This window comes from Plasmodium gonderi, assembly GCF_002157705.1.
Source record: "Plasmodium gonderi DNA, contig: Chr10, whole genome shotgun sequence".
NCBI lineage: Eukaryota > Apicomplexa > Aconoidasida > Haemosporida > Plasmodiidae > Plasmodium > Plasmodium gonderi.
In genome coordinates, this window is record NW_021628935.1 from 1,235,988 (window position 1) to 1,255,247 (window position 19,260).

The following is a 19,260-nucleotide window of genomic DNA, read 5'->3' on the forward strand; positions in this document are numbered from 1 at the left end:
CTTGTGTAAATAAGAATTCTGTTTAATAATGTGAAATTAGACGTGGGAAAGGGTAATAGAAAAAAAAAAATAAATAAGTAAAAAAAATAAAGCAAATAAAAAATGAGTAAATAAATAAATAAATAAAAAATGAATAAATAAAATAATCAGCCCCCAGTTAAAGAAGCCAAAGTCCAGTATAAAGCACGGGAAAGAATAACACTTTAAAAAAAAAAAAAAAAAAAAAAAAGAACTTTCACAGTTCTGTTACGACAATTTCGATGTTTTCATGGATGAACCTGCACGATTAACTGGTTAAGTGGTTTTACTATGAACATTTGATTATGCATTTCGAAAATGATGTGGAATTTATTTATGTTGTAAATTCCCTCCCTCGTAAAGAGAATATTAAAATATAATTTTATGCTTTTACGTTTTTTTAATTTTTTTACATATTTTTGAACAATTCCCATGTAGAGAAAACCGCTTAACAAAACGGCCCCTTCCGTAGCTTTGCTTTTTTTACTACTTGCAGATAGAAAGTTATTTAGAGGAGTACATATGTTGGAATCACTGCTGTTGTTGTAGTGGACATAAGTGTTATCCCTAACAATTTGATGAAACTTTTTTGTCTCTTTGTTAATAGGAAGAATTACTTTTTCCATCGAACTAAATGATTCCAAATTTTCTTTCACATCGTTCATCTTTTCGTCTACTCTTTCGCCCGCTTTTTGGATATCATCAGGGATATGATTGGGATAATCAAATAAATTCTTTGACATGGTTACTTGGAAATTTTTATCACACTGATAACTTGCACTTATAGGATTATAATGAGATAAATTAATCTTCTGTGTCAGATTATTTTGCGAAATATTAATTTCATCGTTAAGCTCGGACAGGTAAGAAAAATGTGAGATATTCATTATCATCTCCTTTTCTTCTGCAGTCTTTCCACATTTGCAGAATTTTCCACATTTCGAGCAATCCCCATCACATATGAAGTTGTCGTGTGTCAACATCTGAACCGTTTGATCAGTATCTAACGGATTTTTGGTATTATTTGATATTTCCATATCGTATCCAGGATAAGCATTCATTTCTGCGTTTCTTATCACATGATGTTTGTCTTCCCCTGTTGGAATATAATTCTTCTGTAAAAATTCTCCCTGTTCAAGCACTTTTTCAACATGAAAAATTGCATCTTCTTCTCTTTTATCCTTGTCGAACTCAGTAACTTTGAAGCCATTCTGTTGAACCTCATTTATGTTATAATCAATAGAGAATGAGGAATTCATAGCATCCATTTCTTTGACTTGTACATAAAAATTTTTAAGATCCTCGTCTGAATTGTTCTGAATGTTGATTCCAATTTTTAAATATTTTTCCTTTTCGTTATTCAAATAAATGTCCTTGCTGATTTCGTCAACTGATAGGACTATTATGTCGTTCAAGATATTGACTTGTTTTTTTATGTATCCCTTTCGGGTTTGTAGTTCTCCCTTTACCTCCCAATTCATATGAACACAGATGTTTGAAAAGTTTTTAGGTGAAATCAGGGAATCCTTTTGCCATACCTCCCTCTTTGCGTAGAGAAGTGAAGTCAACTTTTCATTTTTCCTTAGATATATACAATCGGATGAGTATACATTATACAATTTAACGAAACACGGATTGGATGGTATTTCTCCTCTTTTTCTTTTGTGACATTTTTCATTTTGCAAAATCTGAGGCCACTTTTTTTTATTATGCTCAAGAAGTATATTACGCAAATAAATATCATTCCTACACATGTTTTTAAAGAAAAAATACATGAATGTGTCTGTACCATTGTAGGTACTGAGGGGATATGTTCTTAGCTTAATCAAAGGGATGACGTGCATTAACCTTAGAAATAAAAAGCATTTTTCCTTTTTTTCTGTAAACATTTCAGGATATTTGACACAATTTTCTTTTTTTTTTTGCTTTTCCCCGTTTGATTTTATTGAATCATCTTTGTGTTTACACAAAGCTGTTATAAGACATTTATGCAAACCTGTGCAATTGGAGTTTACCTTAATGTTCAGGTAAAAAGTATCATTTTTGTAAATATCTCCACTGATTTTTATATGCTGAATTTGTTTGTACTTAAACTTTTGTTTAAACACATTGGTTTCTTTACCTAATGATTCCTCATTGTAAAGATCACTAACTATGCTGAATTTTTTTTTTTGCGATTTGCATTCATTTGGTGGATGCTTCCCTCCTTCTCCTGCTCCTTCTTCTTTAGCTCCTGCTTGTTTATTTCTATCATTAAAAAAATCGCCACAAAGGTAGTTAACATTTCTCTCATGAGAACTGGTCTTAACATATTCATTTGGTGATTCGTGTAATATGTATTCTTCCTCATTATGCACTAACTTATAGCAATTAAAAAAAGCGGTAGGAGTTATACATAGACTCAAATAATTAAGTGGGATGGATGAGTGATTAACTATTTTTAGGATCATTTCGAATTGTTCACCTTCTAATAATTCAATAAAATCTATTTCATAATTACTTACACTTTTTACTCCTCCTGATTTGATATTTTCAAATTCGAAGGAAAGTAAATATGTGTTATCATAAACATACAATACTAATCTGTTGTCTACATCATAATCTTTGATTCTTTCAAAAATTTTCTCCTCTGGTACTCCTATATTGCTAGACCATGTATATGAATTCATTTCTTTGTTTAATTTTTTCATATTTTCTTTTTTACCCATTTGGTCATCACAGTTGTATATGTCATCATATTTGATGGTGTGTATCCTGTCGAACTTTTTGCTCAGCTTTTTCATTCCATGTGTGAAGAAGTTCTGGTAAACCTTTACTAGTCCGAAGAGGTGCCACGTGATTCCTGCGACGGGGTGAAGTGAGTTCATGTGGGTGGGTGCACACAATTGTGAATGCAGCTGTGCATGTAACTTAGCATGCAACTGTGCATGTAACTTTGTATACAACTGTGCGTTATACTTTGCATATGACTTTGCACATGACCCTGCATGAGTGCGAGTGTGTTATTATTATCGGGTTGCATTGTAAGGAAGCCATTCCCCTCCCCCACCACCCAGTTGGTGTTTTCACATCACTTGTAACAAGTTTGTTTACCTGCTATGAATAACAAGCCTTTTTTATAAGGACGAATGAACAGAGTGAATATTTTGGTCTCCCTAGACTCCAAAATAATAATCCTTTTTTCGACCTCAATATGATTATTCATGTCTTCATTAAGATAGTATGCACATATGTGTGTTCCCTGACATTCAACCTTCGTATGAATGGGATTGACTAATTTAAATGTGATAAATATATATTCTCCTTTGGAAGCATACTGAATGAATTTGGTATTTATATTTGTTTCTTCCTCTGCCGTGTGCTTTTGATAAATGTTCTTAACTTGTGTGTTGTTGATGAATGTAAGACAACTGGTGAATTTTTTTTTGAATTCTTGAACATACGCGAGAAAGCATCTCTTGCTACTCGGGTTTACGAATGGTGACGTGCTGATAGATTTTATGGGAGAGTCTAGTTGGAGAAACGTGGGCTTTCCGTTCTCTAGCCTTTTAACATCTCCCCCTGCATCTGCCTCAATCGTGGCCTCAGCATATTTAGCAACCTCAGCATATTTAGCAGCCTCTGCATATTTAGCAGCCTCTGCATATTTAGCAGCCTCTGCAGATTTAGCAACCTCTGCAGATTTATCAACCTGAGCAAGAATCGACGTGTCGGCCTGCGCCCCCTCGGTGTCTTCACTATTGAGAACATCGAGCGCCTCTTGAAAATGAGGCAAATCTACTGAATGGTAAAAAAAGCAATCGTTACACATACAATTTATGAATTTCTTGCATGCAACATAGATATAATTCAACTCGTGAAGATTGGTTTGAGATAAATTTTTGAAATCCTTCGTCATAATGGTGTATAAGTCGTGTATGGTTGTGTCATATTTGGAGATTTTAAACAAACTATCATTTAAAATGTTAAAATAATTAGTTTCAACTCTGTTTTCATATGTATATATATTCGTTTTACACACATAAACAGAGTTCATAAAATGTCCTTCATCATTTCTTATGTGAACCATAGGAATTCTTAGGCTAAGAGGTTTTATGATATTCTCTTTGTTGTCCTCATTGAAATATAACATTCGATTTATTTTTTCATTCATCTTGTTTGGTCTTTCCTTCTCGTTATTTCTTTCCCCGCTCGTTTTATTATTTATGCATGTCTGTTCCTTATTATGGCAGGCTTGGTCTTCACCAATATTTTCCTTACCTTCTGCAGAAACGGCTCCTTTTTGTGCTGACACAATATCTTCTTTTTCGCCTTTTCCAACAGACCTTTGCACACTTTTGAAGAATTTGTTTAAAACCTTGTCGACATAAATTTTATACACATAGGCAAACTCCCTAATGAAATTTATTTCCTTGTCGGGAGAGGCGCAATAGATATCAACATTTTTATTCAGAACGTATGACTGTTCATAATTTTTTGAGATTGAATTTAAAATACAAATGTAATGATTGAGTGCTTCATAATATAAATTAATACTAAAAGCTTGACGAGCCATCATAAAGTGGAGATGCTCATAAATATGCTTCATTTTTATTTTTTCATATTTTCTTAACACTTTTGAATAGCAAAATAAAGCTAACCTCTTGAAACCACATTTGTTGAATGTGTGTCCCGCTAATGTCATTTCGAACAAATATTTTCTGCATTTATAGTCATTCTTTTTTAGCATATTTTGATCCTCTAGTTCGTCTTGTGTGAAATCGTTATATGTGATGTGGTTACTTCTAGTTATGTGTTTGTATTTCTCTTCTTCTTGTTTGGATATTCCAAATGTTTTATTCTTGTCTACTTGTTGGTTGAAGTTGCCATGTTGATCCTCCTGGTTTGTGTTCATATGGATAGGCATCCCATTGTCATGGTTATATATGTTCGTTTCTTCAAGAGATGGTGAAGGAGAAGATTGCTTATCCTTTGAAGTGGTGATCCTACTTAGGGAAGAATATCCAACATGCATATCATTCCCCATTTGTACATTTTGACAAGGACTTTTATTAATGCTAGATAAATGTGGAAGTACATGTTCATCTTGCCTGTTCAGGTGATTTTCTTCCATCATTGCTTTGTTAAATTCATTATTATAATTTTTGGATGTTTTCGTCGTAGTACCCTCCTGTTTAGAATTTTTGAAAATTACATTTTCATTTTGATGAAAAGAATTTGTGACGGAAGTATTTCCTACCATGATATTGTCAAACATGGGGAGTGGAGAATCATTTTTTTTTTTTTTTTTTTTTTTTTTTTTATAACTATAAGTTATCTGTTCTAATAGGAGTGCTGATCTTAAGTTGTTAATTTGGAATGATAATTTATTGGGTACGTTGTTATCTTCTATGGGTCTGTTTTCCCCAATGTGTTTTTCTTCCATGTAAGTAAAGTCCATATTTGCATTTATTAATATATTGACAGATGCCTCATTTTGTTCTTCATATAGAAGAGACAAATAGTAGTTGAGAATTGAACAAATAAACATATAATTCAAGTACTGGCATTTTGAATACATTTGATAACTTAGATCTAGATAATATAAGGAATCTTTTTTGTTCACTTGAGTATCCATATTGAAAATGCAAAGACTTATAAGTTCATATATATTCCCTAAATAGAAATATATCTTTTCATGCTTAAATTCATTAATGCATATTTTTAAAATGTTATATGACAGCTCATACTCTCCAAGGATGAAGTAAACATCACTAAGGGTTTTGTACAAGCGTTCTAGTGGTTCCTTGCTGTAGTTCTTCATATCAATAGGAAGGAATGGATTATTCACACCGGTTGTGATGGTCAGATTGGCTCCATTAGCAGCGTTGACCTTAGAGAGGGTTTCTGAATCTGTAGCGTCACCTATGCCCGTTCTGGCCATACGAGTTGAGTCGTTACTTGCATTTCTTTGCACATTCAAACTCTCACCAGATTCATTTGGAAGCATTTCTGTTCTATGATTCACCCAAGAGGAAGCTTTTTCTTCTTGTTGAATGTCTTTATTAGTAAGAATACTGTTCATACTTGATGAGTCATTGTTTGGTGCTAAAATATTTTGTGCAACATTAAGAAAAACATTGCTTGTATGTTCAGTAACAAAAAAAGCTGCATCTGAGGAGGTAAAATTTAATTTTGTTTTTTTCCACATAAATTTTAATTGATTCCTTAAGCTTTTTTTATTGTTCAAAATTAAATTGTTAATATCATGGGTAATAGTAGTAATGTAAGGAATAACACACGTTCTAACAAAATTGTGGATGAACATTTTGAGCGATATAATATCTACATAATCTAAACAACAACAAAAATAGGTTTCATCAATATATAATGGATCTTTTTTACTAATATAAATTATCTCGTCTGACATAATGTATTCATAAATTAAATTCATTTCTCTTGATAAATTATTTTTTATTCTTTTTGTTTCTTCAATGTCATTTATGCTTGTGGCTGTTTTTATACTATCTCTGGAAAGGTCACTAAAATGGATACTAAGATTATTAGCATACAGTTTCTGTATGCTGTTCAGTTTCAAACTGTAGTAGTTATTCCTTTGTGTAGCGTATTTTTTTTTATTTTCCTTCATGCAATTAATTTCTGTATATGATAATAACTGTTCATCGCTCAGTAAGCCTTCTTTACAATGCACTTGTTTATAAGATGAATTATTAGTTGAATTCTTTTCGTCTTCTTCAAATGTATGAATGTTTGATTGAAACAAATTTTTTTTTCCCTTTTCCTCTGTTTTATCTTGTGAATCATTTTCTTTGCTTGTCTTTTCATCATCTGAATGGTACAATTCCATAGGGGTGCTAACAGAATCATTCATTCGTTTATCCTGCCATTTTTTTTCATCACCTTCTGGATTATTCACCCCGTTAGACTGTCGCTTCTTCTGATGATTATTAGAATCGTCACATTTTTGTTTTACGTCACAATTGTTAAAAAATTGATGTGCTTTAATAATAAGCAAATGACATTTGAAGCTTAAAAATGTGGATTGAATTTTCACAAACAATTTCTGTACATCTGTTTCTATATCTTCATCATGGTTATTTGAAATGTGAAGTAGTATGATACATTTTGGAATATGTGGACTTAGGTTAAAATTAATTTTTCTTAAATCATTCTGCATCATGTTTTTATATATATCAATTACATTTTCATCTCTTGTACTACAAATGTAAATGATTCCTAGTGGTGTACATGAGCTGTCATTAAACATGTGTGTGTATTTCCATGCTGTTGTAAAGTATGTTCTAAACCAAGGTAGGAAAAATGCATTATATTTATTCACATTTTTTAAGTGTTCTTTTCGTTCTGCATTACTTTTAGGATCTTCCTTATGCCTTCCTGTGTAATTGCAGTAGTGACTGTCTGTCCATTGTCCATAACTGGGGATATGATAAACCTGATTTTCTCCCTTTTCATATATACCATTTGGAGTGAAATCTGAGTAAGAATTTCCTACTCGAGTGCTTTCTATGTGTGCACTTTTCTCTGATTCGTTTTCATTATAAAGACTATGAGAAGGAACGTAATTTTCTTTTTTTTTGAAAATACTTTTTTTTATATCTGTTGCCAATGCATTTGAATTGGCACATATGTAGTTAAAATATTCTTTGCTTTTCAGAAAACTGTCTTGATTGTTTTTTTCAAAATATGTATTTAAATTTCGATCATTGTATATATCGCTATATTCAGGTTCATTATGTGAAATGGTATCTATTAGTATCCTATCTATAGAATCCAATTTCACATCTATGTATTCTTCTAGATTGACAAAACGTAATTTAAATTTTTGGTTATGTATTGTCTTTTCACAAATTGTATTGTTTTTATTTAAGTAATTTATACTGACATTTCCACTTAATGTTAAGTCGATATTTTCATTTTTCTCATTCACTAAATGATCACCTAAGCCAAACGGTTGGAATAAGTCATTTATGCTGATTCCTATGAATACTGATACTTCTCTTTTCACAATTCTGCTGCTACTGATTAGGATTGTGGACACGTAGATGTCGTCTATTATGTTTTTTATTTCTTCCTCAATGCGTTTGGCCATGCTTACATGTCGAGGAGAAAGTCACATTTGAAGCCCTTCCGGAGAAGAAATAGATATGGAAGATCCAATATGGAAGACGTGGGAAGACTCGATGTGGAATAATCTTTTTGCAGGGTTTACGACCAGCTTACATATCTCGGATTGGTTTTTTTTTTTTTTCCGTTTCTCAAAAAAAAATACATTTACAGTCTATCAGCAGACACTAGTGGCAAGTTCATGGAAAAAAAACTTATTCCTTCGATAAGGTACACATGCATCTAGCATGGAATATGAAAGAGGTTCATGGATTTTACTACCAAAGATCTCTTCAGAAGAATCGCTGTACCTAAGTGGGTGAATGTTTCGAATAAGTTAAAAAAAAAAAAAAAAAAAAATAAGAAAAAGTGGTGAAATCAAAAGTGAAAAGCATGTAAAAGAAGGAAGATAAAATAGTCTTCTACGTACCATGTAAAGTTTGGAATAAACGGAGCTCTTTAGATACATAAGAGAGAGAAAAAAAAAAAAAAAAAAAAAAAAAAAAAAAGTCTCAATTTTGTACCCTACATTTGGATATACACAATATTTAATACATTGGGTGGTAGTTTTGAACGATGAGGAAAAACAACCATGGGGTCTCTATGCATAAGGAGATTGTTATTCGGGGTGATCCTCTTTAAATTGGAGAAAATTGGACTACTTTGGATTGGGTGAATGGACGAGTAGACGATTGGACTAGTGGATTACTAAATGATCAGATGCTTGAATGAATGCTATGGGGAAAGTAGCATGGAACATGTGCTAGGAGTTTAAAAAAAAAAAAAAAAAAAGAGAGAGAGAGAACTCTATTTTTTGTAATACCTTTTTTGCTATCATTAGAGACAAAAAAACACTTCCAAAAAGAGTAATTACAAAAAAACGAGGTAGATATATTTATTCAGTGCAGAAAAACAGGTTACACAGAATGATGAATATGGAATTGTGGGCGGAAAAATACATTTGAAGCATAGTTATATAATCTAGGAAAGAAGTCCAAGAACAATGAATAAATATAAATAAGAAATAAAAAAAAAAAAAAAAAAAAAAAAAAAACCGAGAGGAGAAGAGCCTCTTTTTCCCTCTTTGTGCAATTTTTAATTTGCATACTCTTCATAGAAATTTTTTAAGGGAAGGAAATTGTACCTTCTTAATTTTTAACTAATTATATGACGTTGGTTAGCATCGTATAATATATAATACACATATATGAGTATTTTGTTGATGTATATATGGGTAACCATGACAAATCTCACTTGGTAGTTGAATAGGGGTGAAGAGAAAAAAAAAAAAAATTGGTCTACCGCTAAACACAGGTGACAAATTTGAAATAGAGTTACATTCATTTTCTAGTTTTGTATTTTACATGGGGTAAGCTCATCCATCCCCATGACCTAACATTTTCTTCACATTTGTGCAGTTTTTCACGGGCTTTACATAAATATTTTATATACTTATATATATATATATATATATATTGCATGTATGTGTATATGTATTGTATGTGCACTTGTGGTGAAAACAGATTTTTCTCTTCCTCTCAGAAATGTAAAACACGACCTCATTTTTGCCCCAGTCACCACACAAAAAAAAAAAAAAAAAAAAAAAAAGGTAATATAGAAATAGATATAGAGATAGAGATAAAGAGAGAGTCAGAAAGAATAGCACAGAGAATGGATATAATACATGTGAAATATGTGTCCAAGTAAATTTTGTTACTTTATTTACAACCCTTTTTTCAATCGTTAATTTAAAAAATTTCCTTTTTTTTTTGATCACTCTACATGTCGTTAACCCATCTGTATTGTTATTGTATATATCCATATGTGGGAGAACATTGAGATAGGAAAAAGGTAACAGAATCTTTAAACACTTCTCTACCAGTGAAATTTTTCAAATTCTGAAACAAATGAAACATTTTTAGTAGTTTTATAGAGAGAAGAAACAACAATTCAGCATTTTCCTTTTTTATTAAGAACTCACAAAAAGTGCTTTTGTCCCATTTCTGCTCCGTGTATATGGATATATACACCTAAGAGGAGTAATTAAACGTTATTTTTGCTAGATAGAGGGGATCCATTGCATATGCGTGTGCACATGTGTATGATTATATAAATACATATATACATAGTGTTCTTTTAATGGCACCTTTGTTTACGTGTCATGTATATGTAGCCTGTTGCTATCCAACTTTTAACTACATCCGTGACATCATTTAAATTTTCCTCTTATCGCAGAAAAGAGTCCCTTTTTTTGTGAGGCTTGAAAATGGAAGAAAGAAATAGAATGTTGGAAACACTCATAGAGGAGTACATTTCTCCTGAACAAGTAATGTTTCGCTATGGCAGAGAGAAGAAGGTGGAACTGATGTACGAAAAAAACAAGGGAAAGGAAGAAAACAGAATTCGGAGAGAAATAGTGAAGAAGTTGGTTTGTTTCGTTCAGTCTGAGGGAGGAAACGCAGAAAATAGTGAGAAATCACAAACGAGTGAGAAATCACAAACGAGTGAGAAATCACAAATGAGTGAGAAATCACAAATGAGTGAGAAATCACAAATGAGTGAGATATCACAAACGAGTGAGAAATCACAAACAAGTGAGAAACCACAAACAAGTGAGAAATCACAAAAGAGGGTGAAATCTGCAAGGAGAGGGAAGTCTGGGGAAACATCTAGGAACAAACATGAGGGAATAGTACAAATAATAAGAATTCTAAAGAAGTATCTATTTTGCAACGAAAATATGAAAAGAGGATCAGCAGTAGATCTAATCGCAAATATGTTTGAAGAAATAAATATGGTAGAACTAGATAATGAATACTTCAGATGTGTCATACATTTTTTTATTACAAAAATTGAAGATTGGCACTGTGTCAGTGGTGTAACAAGATTTATGTTAATTATGTTCGACAGATATCGAGACTTATTAAGAGAAATGAAATATTCTTCTGATGAGACAAAAATGTATAAGAAATTATTTGTTTGGAATACATCGAAAGGAAAGAAACACAGAAGAGGATTCTACACCTCTCACGAAGATGTAATTGGTGCAAGTGAACAAGGCAACAATAAAAATGAATTAATAGGATCAAATGAAGATGAAGAATCCGTGAATGAACATATTGAAGGGTACCACTATAACCAAATGGATAGTAGCGATGACGGAAGTGAGTATGATGGATATGATAATTTTAAAAGAGAAGAAAAATATTATTATAAAAACTTCTCTAAGGATGAAGCATATGATTATAATGATGCTGATGAAGATGATGCAGATGAGTCTGAGGAAGAAATAGAGAAAGAAAAAAATGCATGCATTGTGTATAAAATAATGAAGAACTTATTTAAACATGTACACGCGCCAAGTTATTTGCAAAACATAAGACTAAATTGCTACCGAATTATTTTGATCTGTTTGAGAGAGTTCAAAAATGAGATGGTAGCTATTCCCAATTTTATAGATAAGATTCAGGTGCAGCTGGAAAATGAATCAGACCCCAGAAATATTTTGGTTCTCTTCGACATCATACACATGATTTGCAGCGGGTACATAACGCATGAGGGGGAGAAGGTGGAGAAGCTGGAAAAGAATGCTAGATCAGACTCTGAAACGCAATCTAGAACTACTCCAGTGGAAGCCAATTTTCCTGAAGGAAATTCAGATGAAAGGGTGAACGAGAAGCAGCACAGATCCCTGTTTACACATGATAGAGAAATGGAGTATCTAAAATCAGTTATCGACATTGCATTTTACTACTTCCCTATAGAATTCATCAATAGTGAATGTAGGTATGATGGAATAACTGAAGAAAGTCTACAGCTAGCTTTTTACAAATGTCTGAAGTCAAATAAAAGGTTAGGTAATTATGTGATAACAAATATTTTAGACGAACTTTACAACGCCCAAGATGATGAAGTAAATGAACATAATTTGAAAAATATAAAAAATACATTAGAAGTATGTGTTCCATATTATGGTAGTATCTGTTGTTCAGATTTTATCCCAACTATTATTGGACTCACTGAATTGGAGTGCATTGAAAATGATATATCTGACAAAATGGTGAACTATTTTGTTGAAATTCTTTTAATTTTTTTCCAAAATTTAAATAAAGAAGAGGATGAAAAGTTGAAACATTCCCTATTTAGCATGCACCTCTCGGGCATGTTCAGAAAATTTCAAAAGCATCTTATTCTGCACAAACGCTTGTGTGATTCGTCACTGCTGTTGGATGATTCTGATGTGCCAGCATCAACCAGTGATAGCTGTTTTCAGCAGCTTCCTCAGTCAAGCGATGTAACCAAGAGGGAAGATAAAAGCAGGTTGTCTCAGTTGAGAAACGTGGGAGAAGTGGGAGAAGCTGGAGAAGTGGGCGAAGTGGGAAAAGTGGGAAAAGTGAGAGAAGTGGGAGAAGCGGGAGAAGCGACAGACGTGGGAGAAGCGGGAGAAGCGACAGACGTGGGAGAAGTGAGGGAAGAGATGTTGGACAAAGGAACAAGAAAGTCGATCAAGATGGGTGGTTCCAATTTGAGACAACTGTTCAACTTGGAGGGCATCGAAAATTTGTCTGAACCCCCACTGTCGCAAAGTGCATCACAGGGTGAAGTGAATGAAACGGATGAAAGTGTAAGAAGTGATGGAAGCAATCGACAGGATCAAAGTGAACGTGGGAGTGAACTTGGGAGTGAAAGTGATAGAAACATTCTGACCATTATAAGGGAAAAGAAGCACATTGAAAAAATGAAGGAAAAGAAAGAGAGGAAAAAAAAACATAACAAAATAAAACTAAGCAAATTTCCAGTTATTGAAAAAATACTTATATGCATATCGAAAGGAAGCACGCATATGTTCTTGTATATAATCGAAACTATAATTAAGCCAATGCTTAGTGAGTGTTACTATTTTGTAAATTCATTGACGAGAGAAACGGGAAAATGGAGTGAGGATATGATCCCTCAGGGAAATGCCAACGAACCAGATGAAAACCAAGAAGGTGATACACAACATGTACGAGATGAGAAGGTTAAAAGAAAATGGAATATTGTAACAACCTACATAAGATTTATAAACAATGTATTGAATAAAAGTGCAAACGTTGATGAAATAGTACAGAGAGGAATTAATTTTTTGAAAGAAATTTACATAATCGAAAGGATAATGATGATGAAAGGACGGGAGGAATTTTTTTACACCTACCACGAATCAGGTTTACACCTTTTTAACATTCTGGCTAATTTTTTATGTATGCATGTGGATGTTTCTGCAGGGGATAGAGGCACTCAAATGGACACTCAGAACGACACTCAGAACGACACTCAGAACGGCACTCAGAACGACACTCAGAACGGCACTCAGAACGGCACTCAGAAGGACACTCATAACGACACTCAGAACGACACTCATAACAACACGCAGGACTGTCGAACAAACCGAAGCAGCTTGTTCCATGAAACAATAATTTTATTTTTCTACATGATAGGATTGCACCCTGGGAAAAACATAAAGCTTCGTATGTTAAGCGGAGGTGGACCCAACAGTGTTATAAAATTAGAAGAGAATAACTTAATTTTTGTGGATGCATGGAGAAAGAGCATCCTCGAGAATCAAGATAAATTTTTAAGAGATCTAAAAGTGAACAATGAAAATGTTATGCGTGAAAGTAAGGAATATAAAGAGAACGACACTTTTTTTTTTCTTGGGTTAGTAAATAAAATCATAAAATACAAATATGAACATGTTCAGAATTATTTAAACATTCTTTTAATTAATATGTGCTTCTTAGTCTTGAAACTATATTTTTGTCCGAGTAAAGATTTTCATCTGTATGTATCGTTATTAACTAATATTTATCGAATGCATTTACCTTACCTTGTCTTTATATCAACCAATGTGGCATCATTTGTTTTGAAACATTTTTATTACAATAACGTTGAAAAGTTCAAAGATAATTTTCTCTCACTGGAGAAGGAGGAGGTAGATATAACATGCGCAATGTATGAGAAGATTGGAAATATCTATAACCATGAAAGAAAAAGATTAGACAAATATCCAGCGTTATCACAACAGTGCACGCATCCTCACTTAGGTAAGTCAAACACTGGTACCACCATCTGTGAACTTCTGAGCTTTGTTGAAGAAACAAACCCGATAAGAGGAAATTCAAATGAGGAGGAGATTCTAAAATGGAGGCACACTCAGGTAGAAAGTTTTTTTTACCATTACATGGATGAGAATCTGACAAAGAGGTTGTATGTAACGGAATGTGATTCAATACGCGATGATAAGAAGGCAGAAGGAAGAAGCAAAGACGAGGAAAAAGAGCAAGAGGTCAAACGTCAGGGGAAAAATAAAACGTGTGAATTTGACATTAGTGCACAGACAAATAGAGAAGATATCATATCGTTTTACCTCTCCTTTATCGTAAGTATGGCCTACGTACATATTTACCACGCATGTGAGAGGACAATGCTGAACTTGGGAAATGAACCAAATTTAGCACAACAAAATGCTCGTCGTGAACGAGACCCATCAGGGTTATACTTCTTGAAGAAGCAGAATGAAACAAGGAGTGCACTATACGAACCATACATACTAGTAAACAACATGGAAGTGTTGGAATTGTGCATAAATTATATCTATGAAGAAGCAATCATGAAAAATTTTCTCGCATGTGAAGTTGATTCCTTTCCGAATTCGATGGTTGGAGGGGAAACGATAAATGTAATTATAAAAATAGACAACTTAAAATGCATAAAAATAATAAACAGTAATGAAGAGTTAGGCTATTATGGTAGCTATTTGAATAGACTCGGTGGGTTCATTAAGATGAATGAAATAAAAAAATTACGCAGAAGTGGGCAGTGTACCGAAAGGTTAGAAGCAGATCCAAATGGCCATTTGGCAAGCAATTTGGAGAGAAATTTGGCCAGCAATTTGGAAAGCAATTTGGAGAGCAATTTGAAGACATATCTTATCAGTAGAAACATATTCACAAATGTGGAGATATTCGAAATAGACAGATTGATACACATTTTAAAAACATTCATAAGAGTTCATGTTATTTATGAAAGTATTGAGCAAAAAGCATGTCAAAATAGAGAGAAGGAAAAATGGATCAAATTTGAGTATCTACATAAGAAATTGAAAAAGAACATAAATCATATTTTTATTTCCATGAATAAAATAAAAAAAAAGAATTTTCTTGAAAGGATGATTGATTGCTGTTTATGTAGTAACCTTCCATGTGTGCATTTACCTGATAAGAATGAAACATTTTATAACATCACTGAAGAGAGTTCTCAATCTGTCTACCCAAATAGCTCAATGTTTGTGTCACATAGAATGAACATTCTTCTCTTGTTATTCATGCCTTCCCTTATGTCTATTCACTTACAAATAGGGATCGAACATGTTCATAAACTGCTAAAATTGTGCATGTATATATATATATATATTTTTAACTTGCATCTCTTGAGGAATGTTCCAAAAGATGAAATTTGTTTAAATGGCATCATTTGCACTTGTGAGGAGGACCCTAGCACATCCATATGGAGGAACGAAGACGGTACTTTTATGAGTGGCGAAAGTATCTACACGTCATATAAATCCGTTTTTAAGTTTTTAAATGAAAAAAGTAAAGTATACTTGAAAAATAATGGTGATACATTTGAACATGGGGAAGTAGTAATACAAGATTGCTTTAGTCATGTGAATGCCATGACTTTGAAAAATGTTTTTAAATGTATTCTTCAGATAATTGCAATTATAACTCACAATTGGGATGGCATACAAGAAATGGTAAATTTCATTTTTACTCCATTCGATTTGGTTAGTCAAGTTAGAATAACAGTAAGCAGTGCCTTATTGTTTAAGATTATTATGAAACTCTTTACTGTGGTGTATGAAGCATTTATACGCAGGAAGGAGAAATGGTCTCGTGGAGAGAAATGTAAATTTGAAAGTAGTGAAATAAATATGTTTTCATTATCCAACCTTGTCAGGACCTTTATTGAAATCCCTTTTGGTAATGAAGCAAATAAATTTTTTTTTTTCCTGGATTATATATATTTTTGTGAAGACGACCCGGAGTTTTCTCCAATTATGCACGGGAGCAACAGAAATGTAATTCACTCGAAGGGTGAGCGAAGCAAGAGTCGAATGGACGTACTGATACTGGATAAAAGGTACTTGAAAGGAAGGCCCTGGGGAAAGCACATGGAGCCTTGTACAGCGGATTATACAGCGGATTGTACAGCAGATTGTGCATCAGATTATGCAGCAGATTATATCTCAAGGGAGACAAAGAGGGTGGCATTTTTCCCTGACACCGAAGGTATAATAAATTTGGTAAACCCGAAAAGTATAATATGTATAGATAGGAAATATATGCTTGAAGGTGTGAAAAAGGACGACAATGGAGATGAGTGTGATTCTTTTCTTTATTGCTATTTTTTTCATTTCTTGCTTCAGTGTTTCTCAATTAACTATGATTTAACTTTTGAAATGTTGAAGAATGCAAGTAATGAAGTAGTAGAGGAAAATTTGGAGTTTGTATTTGACTCTATAAAGGACCCATCAAATGAAGAGATGTTTAGGAACGTTCTAATTGATTACTATTATATGTATATGTCTAAGATATATAGCTACATATATTCAGTTATACACAACATAGATACCAAGTTCTTTTTCGATAAAGAGAATCATAATAATATTACTTTTGAATCAGGTACAGAATTTCTAATTTCATGTAAAAACATTTTGATGAATTTTCTTTATACAATGTGGAACTATGTGTACTTTATCGACGTGGCTAATAAGTTCATTTCGATGTCAGAGTTTGTTTTGCTTATGAAAAGAGAGAAGTTTATCTCCCAGTATTCACTACCCTTTGACATTATAAGAAAAAATAAAAAGACGTTACAGTTTTTGGACAAGTGTTTACATAATCCTTTGTGCACATATGGGAATGACAGAGAAGGCAGTATGAATTCTTCCTCATCCTCTTCTTCTGTCAAAGCAGGAGAAAAATATCTCCCCTCAATAACTAATGAAGAGACTAACCATAATGTGGAAAAGGACAAAAAAGACATATGCAAAGGAGAAATAAATTCTAATTGTGTTATGTTAGAAAAAATCGTGAACATGGATGAAAATTTTCAAAAGGAAGTAAAAAATGCAGACATGCAAAGAGATGATTATTTGGAAAATAAAAATGAAAGGGAAAATGAGATACTAGATTGCATTAATTTTCTCTCATTTTTAAAAAAACGAAAGGAAAAAGTTACTAATAAATACAACTGCAGATATTTGTGGTTAATCCATCTGATGTCTATTATTCTGCTAAGCATGCCAATTAGGGATATCTTAAATGAACATTATAAAGTTATGGAAATATGTATACTCAAGGGGCTTAATAAAGTTTCGAATTTTTTCATAAGCAAATATGAATATAAACATAACAACAAGAAGTATATCAACAATTTGTTGAAAAATAACACGATGAAAGTTCAGTGTATTTTTTCAGATAATGAGAAATTCCCAAATGATCAAGTGAAAGATTGGAAACTTAGGGATAAAAAAATCGTGGTGAGAGAAGTTATATCGCTTCGTTTGCTGTTATGTTTACGTCTTCTATACCTCATAATTAATCTTTTGAATTTTGTCGTAGAACATGATGGGGAATTTTCTTATGGGATCATAGCAAATAAACACATGGAACCTTATACCACGTTGAAAGCAGATCCTTCTAATTTTTCCATTAAAAAAGACATTAATTTTTTATTATCATATAAATGTAGACTTGTAAAAAGTCTGCTCAAGGTAATTGTATCGGTTCCATTTCCATTGGCTAGATATGTATGTGCATGTATTTTTTACTTGATTTCCTTTTTGGATTATCAGTCCTTTCTTCCCTACGACGTGGTTCAAGATGTAAGTTTTTTTTTTTTTCTATCCACCTCCGTCTTCTCCACATGGCATGAGAAGCAGTTCTCAGCACAACTGTGTGTCTGTGTGTGTGCATATTCTATGATATGTCCAATCAGACAACATCCCACTCATAACACAACTCCTTTTCCACTTCATAGATTAAATGGTACCTGTCTATAGCATCCGTTGACCCCCACAAAAAAGTTAGGAAAATTGTTGTACTTTGCAGATCCAGATGGATGTAATTTGGTTTTGAAAATTTTTTTTTTTTTTTTTTTTTTTTTTTTGTCAATCAATCAATTAATCAATCAATCAATTATTGGAACATGATATATTGGAACTTAAAAAAAGATATTTAATTTTAAAATAGTTGGATCCGGTGTTATCTTAAATATTTTGTGGCATCCACTATTGTTTATTCCTCGTTTTCGTCTTATTCGCTGCTTTCACCTTTTTCTCATCTGCTCATGCATGCATACTCCTTTTCCTTGTGGAAAACAATTAAAAACAAAAAGGAAACGTTTGCAGAGGTGCTCGTTAACCATTGCATACCCATGCAAATAAAAGAAAAATAAATGAAATAATAGTTGCAGTAGTGACCATAGTGGTAATAATAATAATAATAATATCTCATAAGTTGCAAACAGACCGACAAAAGTGTGTCGTTACAAATATGTAAATATAGGAAAGGGGGCGAGGGTGAAGAGTAGCACGCATGTAAATTACATAATAAAACAAAGAATGAAATAAAAGCTGAAATGTGAATTCAAAGTCAGGTAACACCAAACAGACTAGTGGGAAATGATGTAAAATCAGTTTTCTCCAATTTTTGCATTACACTATTGTGTATGAATCTTGTACGCATGAATCTCGTATGTATGAATGGCATCTACGTATGCGCGGAACCAAGGTGCTTTGATGTACTTAGCTGGTGTGAGAAACTTAAGGAGATGCCTTCTCTTCCCCTTTACTGTGCTTCGTTACAAATATGTTAAGATCGTGAGGTAAGTATATAAGAATATGCACATGTGCATATGTGCATGGGGGTTTGGGTGGGCACAATCCATACATGTGTGTACGATTGTAAAATGGATAGCTTCTTCTGTTCACGTGTACGAGGCGTATGACTGTAAAGGTGTAAAACCATTTTCTTATTTTTTCTTTTTTTCTTCCACTTTTTGTTCCTTTACTTT

At 32.9% G+C, this 19,260-nt stretch overlaps 2 protein-coding genes across 2 annotated transcripts; one reads left to right on the plus strand and one right to left on the minus strand.

The window, feature by feature from the left end:
- Positions 1 to 266: 266 nt before the first annotated feature.
- Positions 267 to 8,128, minus strand: PGO_102620 (trafficking protein particle complex subunit 8; the record flags this gene model as incomplete). Its single annotated transcript, XM_028688292.1, has 2 exons — positions 267 to 2,860; positions 3,112 to 8,128. 2 exons carry the CDS (start codon positions 8,126 to 8,128, stop codon positions 267 to 269), a joined length of 7,611 nt encoding a protein of 2,536 aa, XP_028544093.1.
- Positions 8,129 to 10,408: 2,280 nt separating this feature from the next.
- On the plus strand, positions 10,409 to 18,312 carry PGO_102630 (hypothetical protein, conserved; the record flags this gene model as incomplete). The annotated part of the gene is made up of 2 exons (XM_028688293.1): positions 10,409 to 18,070; positions 18,226 to 18,312. 2 exons carry the CDS (start codon positions 10,409 to 10,411, stop codon positions 18,310 to 18,312), a joined length of 7,749 nt encoding a protein of 2,582 aa, XP_028544094.1.
- Positions 18,313 to 19,260: the final 948 nt, after the last annotated feature.